Source organism: Gastrolobium bilobum, unplaced genomic scaffold, assembly GCF_033153095.1.
Source record: "Gastrolobium bilobum isolate Gb01-03AN ecotype WA unplaced genomic scaffold, APGP_CSIRO_Gbil_v1 utg236246, whole genome shotgun sequence".
NCBI classification, from domain to species: Eukaryota; Viridiplantae; Streptophyta; class Magnoliopsida; order Fabales; family Fabaceae; genus Gastrolobium; species Gastrolobium bilobum.
In genome coordinates, this window is record NW_026899090.1 from 1 (window position 1) to 12042 (window position 12042).

The window sequence follows — 12042 nt, forward strand, 5'->3', positions numbered from 1 at the left end:
ATCATAACTCAAAGGAAAACAAAAGTTTTAGTTATTTTATTTCACTTATTGAGCGGTCTCTACCCCCTTTCTTTTCTTGCCTTTATTTCTTTAGAATCTTCTTTTTTCACTTTAATGGAATTGTTATTCTAATTGAATTTTTGAGACAGTTTGAAAATGGTATTTACTTGTTCCAGGATCTTTTAGCTTTTCCTTGAATCGTTGGGTTTAGACATTACTTCGGGGATCTTTAATCATTTCCAAAAATGGCAGCAACATACCATTTTTTCTTTCTCTCAAAGAATTAGATAAATAGAAGGTTGATTCCCTCGTATACACTTTGAATCGAAATAGTTTTACCAATTCCTCCGAAAAGTAAATTGATTTTTTTGGAAACCTTGCTCGAATTGGATCCTTTTTCTTTCTCTATCAAAAATATACTTACGAAGTTGTTCTAATTTATTTTATTAATTTTCACTAACCTTAGATACTTGCCTCTTATAAATGAATCAACTCGAGCTCCCCCTCGTGTACTATACTATTTACAGCATCAATATCTCTTCACCCCCCCCCACCCAAACAAAATAATGAGTTCTAGTGGAAGAGAAGAAACGATGTCGAGCCAAGAGCACTTCCATTTCTATATACTAGAAAAAATGGCGGATGTTAGAATCCACAGATAATTGAATCATGTCTTTCAAGTCGCACGTTGCTTTTTACCGCATCGTTTCAAACGAAGTTTTACCATAACATTTATTCCTTTAGTTTAGATCCGGTATGTAATTGATTCATTTATTAAATCGTGAATAGTCATTGATTGTTGAATTGATACATAAGAATCTATTAACTTCTACTTGGTTTTCCCTCTATATGACTGGAGAATTTATAAAGTAAAGAAGTATAACAAAATTAAAATTAACTCGATGTTGTATGAATATATTTTCTATTCTATTTGGATAGTTTGTAAAATAGAAAAAATGGAATTGCTTCAAAAAAAATATGAAAAATATACATATCTAAAAAAAAAAAAGAGAAATAAATATGAAATAAACTATAATATAAAAATAGAATAAGAATAAAAAAAGGGAGAGGGGTTAGTCTTTATTCTTATATTTCATTTGTATTACATAAGATACACATCACATCATGAATAGATATGTTCTGGGACGGAAGGATTCGAACCTCCGAATAGCGGGACCAAAACCCGTTGCCTTACCGCTTGGCCACGCCCCATTTTTGATTTGGCACTAATAAACACTATTCTTGATATTGGTTGTTCGTCAATTCTAGTTCAACAATTTCTATATAAAAAATTGTTGATAGTATTTTGACATGTCTATTTTTATATGTATATATAGAATTCAATTCAGATATTCTATTAAAGTATGATTTCTTCTATTTGTAGGTCTGATATTATTCATTTTTTAATAGTTTTACTCATTTATGAATATTGATTCATATCTATAATTCATTTCATTCATAAAAGTTCATAAAAAAATTATGTATTTCTTATAAATGAATAGATAGCATAAAATAGTCGAAATCGTAATATTCTTATTCATAAATATTCTTATTAATATAAGTATTCATAACATAAATTAAATATCTAAAATAAGAATATTTGTATTCTATTTCTTATTTTAGATATTTTTGAATATTCAAAAATATCTAAAATAAGAAATAAATATATATATATTCATTCAATATCTTAATTATTTTAATTATTATAAATTGTTTTTTTTATTATAATAATTAATTATATATAATTAATTATTATAATCTTAGTATAATATATATATATACAACTTTTCTTTTTTGAATATACAATTTCAAACAGAAGATTATTAAAAAAATAGAATATTAATAAATATATAACAAAATAGGAATAAAAATTATAATTTTATTACACATATTAACATAATATTAATATTGTACGTATATTATAATTATATATATACAATCAAATACAATAATAAAAAATGCGAATTCAAAAAAAGAAAAAATATAATGAATTTTATTAAAAAACAAAATGTTTGTTATGCTTAATATCTTTAGTTTTGTCTGTATTTGTATTCACCCTGCTCTTTATCCAAGTAGTTTGTTCTTGGCTAAATTACCCGAAGCCTACGCTTTTTTGAATCCAGTTGTAGATATTATGCCAGTAATACCCTTACTCTTTTTTCTCTTAGCTTTTGTTTGGCAAGCTGCTGTAAGTTTTCGATGAGATCATTAAATTTATTAAATTAAATAATGTCCTAACAAAATTCATAATTTCTTTTAAAACCAAAATTAAAACATTTTAAGAATTTATAGGATCAGATAAGTCTTAGAGCATGAATCTTCGATTCCAATATGTAGATTTTTTTGATAGACAAGAAAAATCCACCCTTTCATAATTTTCCTTTTTTCCATTGAGAAATCCGAATCCTATTATTAGATTTGAATCCACCATCAATATCTAGATGTCAATATCTAGATTGTTTATATGAAAGAGAATTTTTGGTATTGGTAATAGGAATGAATATTGGTACTAAGAAATAGTACTCAAAGACTCGACTCTTACCTTACTACAAATCCATTTACGAATTTTTTTTTCTCTTTCCTCGAAATCACTTCATTTCTTAGAAAACTGAGTCTCAGAAGAAACATAATGTGTAATATAAGAGAATCTATTCTCTTTCTCTGTCGTTTTTTTATTATCTTGGAGATTTTGTAATGCTTACTCTAAAACTATTTGTTTACACGGTAGTGATATTCTTTGTTTCTCTTTTCATCTTCGGATTCCTATCTAACGACCCAGGACGTAATCCTGGACGTGAAGAATAAAAAAAAATATTTTCTGTTTTCAGTGTTTTCCTTGCTTGTGCTGAATTTTTAAGTATTTATTTTGAATATTTTTTCTATTTTACATAATTTCACTAACTAGTAAATTCAAAAAAATCAAACAAATCTTGGTAATTTCAAAAAGAAAAATTACCAAATCCTCAACGGAAACGGAAAGAGAGGGATTCGAACCCTCGGTACAAAAATTCATACAACGGATTAGCAATCCGACGCTTTAGTCCACTCAGCCATCTTTCCCCACTAAAAAAAAAACGATTCTTTATATCTTACTTTTTTTTCTTATTTTTTTTTTTTTACAGCCAGAGCCCGGCTAGGTACTGGCCGGGCTGCTCTTTTTATTCCCATGAATCCCAGACAACAACGATTTATTTGAATTTGAAAAAAAAACTTTTGGATTCCTATAATATAGAACCAAAATGATAGAATATCAATCAAAATCAAATTTCATTTTTTATTATTCCTTTTTTTGGTAACGTATAAAAAAAGAATGTAACTATGAATTCTTGCATAATGCATTTTATGTTATGAATTTAGTAATTTTTTCGAGATGTATCTGTCAAAACAAAACATTTTCAGAAAAAACAAAATCAAAAAAAAAAGGCTCCATTTCTTAATTACGACTTATTCCCCAGTTCGACAAAAGCTCCCATTATATACAATAATTGTATTGTAGCGGGTATAGTTTAGTGGTAAAAGTGCGATTCGTTCTACGGATCCTTAAATAGTTAAGGGATCTCTCAGGGGATTCATATCCCGACGAAAAACTTTATTTCTTACTTAACGGAGTTTGATCCTTTATACCTCTCAACGAACGATTCGAGGAATAATATACATTATCATAATTTGTATCCAAGAAGAATCAATTCTAAATTGGCAAATGGAATTAAAAAATTGTGAAACATAAGTTTTTTGGAATTTGATCAAGAATCCCAATTTTTGGAGTATGAGTAAAGTATCCATGGGGAAATATATAGAAAGTTGATTTCTTTTCTAATCGTAACTAAATCTTCCATTTTTTTTTAGTAGAGATTGAAGCAAAATAGCTATAAAGCGATTCTTTTAGTTTACTAGAAACATCGACATATTTTAGCTCGACGGAAATTTTTTTATTTTTCTAAAGATTCTCTCAAATAGAAATAGAGAACGAAGTAACTAGAAAAAAAAAAACGGATTGTTATAATAGTCCTCTTTTTTCTATGGGGATCATCTAAAAAGCAAGGTGTTTTAACTGTATTTATGCAGAAAGGCTAACATAGATGTTATGAGTCAATTTTTTGTTCATGTCTTCCATCTCTTATCTTAATTTCTTCCGTAAAGGAGCCGAATGAAACAAAAGTTTCAAGTTCGGTTTTGAATTAGAGACGTTCAAAATGATGAGTGAACGTCGACTATAACCCCTAGCCTTCCAAGCTAACGATGCGGGTTCGATTCCCGCTACCCGCTTAGATCCTATCTCTCTATTTATTCTATTCGAATATATCTTTTTCTATTCTTGAATGAATCTTTTTTATTAGTAAATTGGTTCATTATTCCTTTGAATTTCGTAACGTCGTTTTAGTTATTTATATTCAATTGAATTTTATTTTGATTAGTTATTCTATATAACTATCTAATATAGAATAGTTTTCTATATAATTTTTTTTTTCTTTGACTTTTCTTTTCACTAAATTAGTGAAAAGAAAAGTCAAAGAAAAAAAAAGCGTCCATTGTCTAATGGATAGGACAGAGGTCTTCTAAACCTTTGGTATAGGTTCAAATCCTATTGGACGCAAATTATTTGTATATGTATATTATATTTTTTTCTTTTTAATTGAATTTTTCTATTTCAAAAGATATCTTGAATTGAATGATTTGAAGTGAACAAGAGCTGCTTAGACTTTTCGGATATAAATTTATCTTATGTATTTTTTATATACACAATCTAGATCTTGTCTCTATATTTTTTTGTATACAATCTTTTCAAAAATCCCGAATTTCTTCTTTTTTTTTGTTTTATATTATCTTAGAATTCAATTTATATTCGAATTGAATAGAAATTGAATATAATTTATGATAAGAATATTAAAGTTAAAAGAAAAGATCTTCAAAGATAAGAATTATTAAAATTCACAATTATTGAATTATTAATCAACTTCTTTATACTTGTTCCTGGAGTAAAAAGAGTTCCATCTGTTCCTGAATAGCTTCCTTCAAAAGGACTTCTGCTTCCCCAGTGAATGTCTTGGTAGAAGATATGATTTCTTTAAATTGAGGTTTATTCGTTTTTAAGTAAGCACGTAACTCAACGAGAAATTTTCTTACCTGTCCAATTTCTAATGAATCAAGATAACCATTCGTTCCGGTATAAATAGTTATTATCTGTTCTTCCACAGCGAGAGGAGCTGCTTGGGATTGTTTTAGCAACTCGCGCAATCGTTGACCTCTTGCCAATTGATTTTGAGTAGCTTTATCGAGATCAGAAGCGAACTGCGCAAAAGCTTCTAATTCTGCGAATTGTGCCAATTCTAATTTTAATTTACCAGCTACTTGTTTCATTGCTTTAATCTGAGCCGCCGATCCAACCCTGGAAACGGAAATACCCACATTAATAGCAGGTCTTATTCCAGCATTAAAGAGATCTGCGGATAAGAATATTTGGCCATCTGTAATAGAAATTACATTAGTGGGAATATAAGCTGAAACATCCCCCGATTGGGTCTCAACTATTGGTAAAGCAGTCATACTTCCTTCACCTAACTGAGAACTTAATTTAGCGGCTCTTTCCAAAAGACGCGAATGCAAATAAAAAACATCTCCCGGATAAGCTTCGCGACCCGGCGGTCTTCGTAATAGAAGAGACATTTGGCGATAAGCCTGTGCTTGTTTGGAGAGATCATCATAAATGATTAAAGTGTGGCGTTCACGGTACATAAAATATTCAGCCAAAGCTGCTCCTGTATAAGGGGCGAGATATTGTAATGTGGCTGGAGAATCCGCAGTTTCGGCTACCACAATAGTGTATTCCATTGCTCCCCTTTCTTGTAAAGTAGTCACCACTTGAGCCACAGAAGATGCCTTTTGGCCAACCGCTACATAAACACATATTACATTTTGTCCCTGTTGATTGAGAATCGTATCGGTGGCTACTGCTGTTTTACCTGTTTGTCTGTCCCCAATAATTAATTCTCGCTGGCCACGACCTATAGGTATCATCGAATCAATAGCAAGAAGTCCTGTTTGAAGAGGCTCATATACGGAACGTCTCGAAATAATACCAGGCGCGGGCGATTCGATTAATCTAGATTCCGAAGCTGAAATTTCTCCTCGACCGTCAATAGGTTTAGCCAGGGCATTTATAACACGACCCAAATAAGCCTCACTTACTGGTATCTGAGCAATTCTTCCTGTTGCTTTTACCGAACTTCCCTCTTGTATCATCAAACCATCACCCATTAATACAACGCCAACATTTTTTGATTCCAAATTCAAAGCAATGCCTATAGTACCCTCTTCAAACTCCACTAATTCACCCGCCATTACTTCATCCAGACCATAAATACGAGCAATGCCATCGCCTACTTGAAGTACGGTCCCAGTATTTACAATTTTGACTTCGGTATTATATTGCTCAATACGTTCACGGATAATTTTACTAATTTCATCTGCACGAATGGTTACCATGAATATTTCTTAATTTGATTCTTTTTTAGAAGAAAAAAACAATGCCTATACTCTATACTTCTAGTATAGTAGAAGGACTAATCCGTTATTTTTTTTTGTTTCATCGACCCAAACATGCCAATATTAGCACTGATAGTACGTAAATGTAAATCGCTATTCAAGCAACTATTCAGAGTTCCTAGAGCTCCTCGTAAGGCTTGTTGTAAAACCTGCTGTCGTACTTGATTAATCGCCCTTTGTTGTTGAAAACGAATGGTTTCGTTTTTATAATTTTCTAAATGTCCCAAAGTAGTATAAATGGAATTTATTAAATTCGATTTTTCTCGTTCTATTTCAGAATAACCATTCACTCGAAATCGATCTGCTTCCGTTTCGACTTTCCTTAAGCGTGCTCGGGCTTTTTCCAGCTGTTCGACCGCCCCTTCCCGAAGTTCTTCTGAATTTCGAATAGTTCTCAAGATTCTCTGTTTTCGATTATCTAATAAATCACTTAATGAAAGTAGATTCTATTTCCATTCATTTCAAAATGTCTATGATCTCTTCCCGAACCAAACATGAATCTTTGGATTCATTTGGCTCTCACACTCAATTACTTATGGAAAATTTCCATATCTTTTTTTTCTATAATGAGCCTATCCTCTATTCTCTATTTATATATTCAAAAAAGATTGAAAAATATTTAAAATGAATAAAAAAGACCAGAATATTAGGAGGACTCTTCTGACCACACAAATAATTGTCAGTAAAGTTGTTTTTTTTCTTATTCAAATTCAAAGAATTCTTATTAATTTATACATAGGTCATCCATTCTGCATTGTATAAGTATAAAAAGGGGGTCAAATACCCGTTTTTCCACCATAAGGGGAATTCAAGCCATTTTATCGATATGAGTGTTCTATATCGATAAAATTCCACAAATTTTTTGGAAACCATTTCTGTATGAACATCGTGGTAGAAAGATTACTACACTGCGCCTAGATTTCAAACTGCCCAGCTTTAACCATGGTAGTGGTCCAAAATTCTTGGTCGATAGAGAATCAAAGTGAATTTACCGATTAATCACGAAATGCTATGGTTCTTAAATTTTTTCTGAATTTATTCAGAAGTCATTCGTGGGATCGTACACATCTTTTCTAGTTATAACGAAAAAGTGCAGTTGGTTGGATCCAATCTATTCTTTGAAATAAACAACTCGCACACACTCCCTTTCCAAAAAAAACCAATACACCGAGCACTATACTTAGATTTATTAGATTTGTTGCTAAAATATCGGTATTCAACCCGAAACTTCCGGAGGATGGCAAAGAACCCAAGCAAAGGAAAGAATCGGTTATATTTTTCATATGATCTCCTCTTATGGATAGACTAATTATCTTTCTACGATTCCTATTTTTTCAATTTTTGTAGTTTTTTTCTTTTATATGATAAATCTATCATATAAAAGAAAATTCCCATTACTTACTATTAATTCATATTAATTATTAGCAATTAGCAATAATATTACTATAAACAAAAGTAAGTAATAAGAATAAAGAAAAAGAATGTTATCAAAAATTATATTTTTTATTGGAATTGGTCAGTCAATTGGAGGATTGTCCATAAGAATTATACCGATTCAATTCGATACCGGTTCTTGTGCCAATTGCAAAATATCTAGTTGTTTTCAACATTTTCGAAAAACTTTCTACTAAAAAAAAGGGGGGATTCGTTCGACTAACCTAAAAGGGATAAGGAAGACGGTGAAAAGGATTCAGTATGTTAATTCCTCATCCTTAAATGTGTCCTTCCTTTGTTTTCTTGTCTGAACGAATAAAGAATTTTAGGAATTAAATCTTAATATCATTCGAAAAAGCAAGAGTAGCAAGGCAAGTCCACGGAAAACTTGTATTTTTATTTTCTATTTTTTTAGGATTACATTAAACAAAAGGATTCGCAAATAAAAGTGCTAATGCAACAACCAGCCCATAAATTGTTAAAGCTTCCATAAAAGCCAGACTAAGTAATAAAGTGCCCCGTATTTTTCCCTCTGCCTCCGGTTGTCGCGCAATCCCCTCTACAGCTTGTCCTGCAGCAGTGCCTTGACCAACCCCAGGTCCAATAGAAGCAAGCCCGACAGCCAACCCAGCAGCAATAACGGAAGCGGCAGAAATCAATGGATTCATGATAAGTTCCTCGCACTCCAAATAAAATAAAGAAAAGAAATAGTTAATGATATAATCAACCAACAAATTATGACTTCATTATTCAATTACTAAGATTGGTGCAGTCGCAATAATAAAGAGTTCCGAATTGAAAATAAGAATATTTATCAAACTCGAACTATCCTAATTACTTTGATATTTCTTTTTTTGTTTCTACCTACGCAGTTTTTACAATTTTTGTTATTATGTTATTATTTTCCATTAAATTTTCGAACCATTATTAGAACTCTTCATTATTTTTCTTGATTTACTCTCTTTAGTCATTCAATATTCAATTCAGAATTTACAGCAGTATCGGGGAATATTTCGATAGATAGTGAATTGGTAGATATATAAATAAATAGAACTAGTTAGTATCTAATATCACATATACATGTGTTTTTTCCATACCGTAAACTAATTAATCGTGTCTTAGATTCAATCGGATTCGATAATTCTTCTTTGAAATCTATAAAAAAGAAACAAACAAAGATTTCCCTTATATCGATTAGATTATATACAATCCAGCCCCCTCTACTCTTTTTTTTTTAATTCCCCGTCTCGTAATCTTTTTTAGTTGACTATTACCCTAAATCGTGTACTTAATTTGATTTATACCTTATTGTATCTTTTTTTTTTTGGGGGGGGGGGGGGGGGGGGGGGGGATCCCTTTATTATTAACAATTTTCTAAATTTATTTCTATTTTTTATATTTTTGTTCCCTAAAGTATATTATCTTGAGCCGCATATACATTGCGGCTGGCTAAACTAAAAAAAGACTATTTCAAAAACGAGTCAATGGTGGCCTTCCATGGATTCGCCTATATAAGCCGCAGTTAAAGTAGCAAAAATAAGAGCTTGAATACCACTTGTAAATAATCCGAGGAACATGACAGGTATAGGAACTACTAAAGGTACTAAAGAAACCAAAACAACAACTACTAATTCATCAGCTAATATATTTCCGAAAAGTCGAAAACTAAGCGATAAGGGTTTTGTGAAATCTTCTAAGACGTTAATGGGTAAAAGGATTGGAGTTGGTTGGATGTATTTACCAAAATAAGCTAATCCTTTTTTTGAAAGACCCGCATAGAAATATGCTATTGACGTAAGTAAAGCTAATGCAACGGTAGTATTTATATCATTTGTGGGTGCAGCTAACTCCCCATTAGGTAATTGTATGATTTTCCAAGGCAAAAGAGCCCCTGACCAATTAGAAACAAAAATAAATAGAAACATAGTTCCAATAAACGGAACCCACGGACCATATTCTTCGCCAATCTGAGTTTTGCTCACATCTCGAATGAATTCAAGGACATATTCAAAGAAATTCTGACCGAAAGTGGGAATGGTTTGTGGATTTCGAACAACTAGAATGGCTGAAACTAATAAGATAGCAATTACAACCCAAGAGGTAATAAGTACTTGGGCGTGTACTTGGAAACTCCCTATTTGCCAGTAAAAATGTTGACCTACCTCCACAGCAGATATATCGTATAATCTTTTTAATGTGTTGATGGAACATAATAGAACATTCATATTGCCCTGTCCTCTAAAAAAATAATAGAACTTGAAAGGGAATTATTTTAATTCAACCATCTCCTTTTTGACTTGTCTACTTTCATTTTCTATTTCAAATATTGACTAATCACATAATATTTCCGGTTGCTCTTTTTATCTTTCTCTTTTTTGCGCTATTTAGTAATAGTACTGCCCCACAACCAAATAAAATATTTAATTTGTCTTATTATGAATTAAGACTTTCGTATATAGCTAGAACGACCCCCATAAATTGCAAATACTAATTTGTTCAGAATGAATCGTATTGAAGCTATAGCATCATCATTAGCCGGAATCGAAATATCTGCGAGATCGGGGTCACAATTTGTATCGATTAAACAAATCGTTGGAATTCCCAAAGTGATACATTCTCGAAGAGCCTTATATTCTTCTTGCTGATCAACAATTATTACTATATCAGGTAACCCCGTCATATATTTTATACCGCCCAGATATGTTTCCAAGTGTGATAATTGTCTCTTCAACATAGCAGCATCTCTTTTTGGAAGGCGGTTTAGTCTCCCCATCTTTTGTTCTGTTCTCAAGTCCCTGAACTTATAAAGTCTCGTTTCCGTAGTATACCAATTTGTTAACATGCCACCGAGCCATTTTTTATTAACATAATGACATCTAGCTCTTATTGCAGCCCGTGCTACTGAATCAGCTGCTTTTTTTTTGGTACCAACAATTAAGAATTGTTTTCCCCCACTTGCTGCATCAAAAACTAAATCACAAGCTTCTGATAAAAAACGAGCAGTTCTAGTAAGATTTGTAATATGAATACCCTTACGCTTTGCGGATATATAAGGTGCCATTCTAGGATTCCATTTCCTAGTACCGTGGCCAAAATGAACTCCTGCTTCCATCATCTCTTCAAAAGTTATGTTCCAATATCTTTTTGTCATTTATCCCCACATTTTTTTGAAAAATAAAAAAAAGAAAAAAAAAAAGAGACCGGGTATCCCGAAATAGAAATAAAGAATTGTTCCAATGGAACCTTCTCTTCTGCCGAAGATTGGCCGTTGAGACATGATCGGGCCATTCATTTTTTTTTTTTTTCTTTTTTATTATCTTTGATTCCCAAGTAAAATGACCACGTTTAGGGATTGAATCCACTTTTGGAAATCATAAAATCCCAGATTGCTCTGATGTATCGTATAAATTGTTTGAAATGAAAAAATCAAATAATTCTCTGTGGTGGAACAAAATATATCGCGCCCCCACTCCAAATAATTTTTTTTTTTTTTTGTCCGAGGTAATCTTGTTATGTTGCCTCGGCCTTGAACGGTGCATTCTTCTTTTGAATCCGGTACCAACGGGTATCATTCCCCCTAAAACAACATTCTCTTTCAGACCTTTCAACCAATCGATACGACCCCGGAGAGCAGATTTTGCTAAAACCCTAGCAGTTTCTTGAAAACTCGCTTCAGATATGAAACTTTGAGTATTCAGAGATGTTTTTGTTATTCCCAATAATAGAGCTCGATAACTAATCGCTTCTTGCAAGGCACGCCCCGTTCGTTCAGCTCGCAACAATCCAATTAGTTCGCCGGGTAAAAAAACATTCGACATTCCTTCTTCTGAAACCCATACTTTGATGTTATTTGACGTACAATAATTTCGATATGTCTATTATGAATGTGCACTCCCTGAGATCGATAAACCTCCTGGATTTTATTAACCAAAGAAATACGACTTTGTACTATCGTTAGCCCAGCACCAATAAAGAATCCCCAAGGAATGCCTAGAATTCTTGTTATACGTCCGTTCCAAGCATCAACTCTTTTTTCTAGGTTCATCGATATTGAATCAATCGAAC

At 31.9% G+C, this 12042-nt stretch overlaps 3 protein-coding genes and 2 non-coding genes across 5 annotated transcripts; 1 reads left to right on the forward strand and 4 right to left on the reverse strand.

Moving 5' to 3' along the window:
• Positions 1-2973: 2973 nt before the first annotated feature.
• TRNAS-GCU (transfer RNA serine (anticodon GCU)) lies at positions 2974-3060 on the reverse strand. The gene has a single exon. It is a non-coding gene; the product is annotated as a tRNA-Ser (tRNA).
• Positions 2984-6971, reverse strand: LOC133287116 (ATP synthase subunit alpha, chloroplastic). The gene has a single exon (XM_061484671.1). The coding sequence runs from the start codon at positions 6481-6483 to the stop codon at positions 4960-4962; it is 1524 nt and encodes a 507-aa protein (XP_061340655.1). The 5' UTR covers positions 6484-6971; the 3' UTR covers positions 2984-4959.
• On the forward strand, positions 4523-4594 carry TRNAR-UCU (transfer RNA arginine (anticodon UCU)). Its single transcript has one exon. It is a non-coding gene; the product is annotated as a tRNA-Arg (tRNA).
• A 2355-nt stretch (positions 6972-9326) lies between the features above and the next one.
• On the reverse strand, positions 9327-10243 carry LOC133287119 (ATP synthase subunit a, chloroplastic). Its single transcript, XM_061484675.1, has one exon. It carries the CDS (start codon positions 10200-10202, stop codon positions 9459-9461), a length of 744 nt encoding a protein of 247 aa, XP_061340659.1. The 5' UTR covers positions 10203-10243; the 3' UTR covers positions 9327-9458.
• Positions 10244-10411: 168 nt separating this feature from the next.
• LOC133287120 (small ribosomal subunit protein uS2c) lies at positions 10412-11798 on the reverse strand. The gene has a single exon (XM_061484676.1). The coding sequence runs from the start codon at positions 11126-11128 to the stop codon at positions 10418-10420; it is 711 nt and encodes a 236-aa protein (XP_061340660.1). The 5' UTR covers positions 11129-11798; the 3' UTR covers positions 10412-10417.
• Between the last annotated feature and the right edge of the window lie 244 nt (positions 11799-12042).

What these genes read in the sequence shown, in the direction of transcription:
- LOC133287116 (XM_061484671.1), bottom strand. Translation starts at nt 6,483, where the DNA reads ATGGTAACCATTCGTGCAGATGAAATTAGTAAAATTATCCGTGAACGT.
- LOC133287119 (XM_061484675.1), bottom strand. Translation starts at nt 10,202, where the DNA reads ATGAATGTTCTATTATGTTCCATCAACACATTAAAAAGATTATACGAT.
- LOC133287120 (XM_061484676.1), bottom strand. Translation starts at nt 11,128, where the DNA reads ATGACAAAAAGATATTGGAACATAACTTTTGAAGAGATGATGGAAGCA.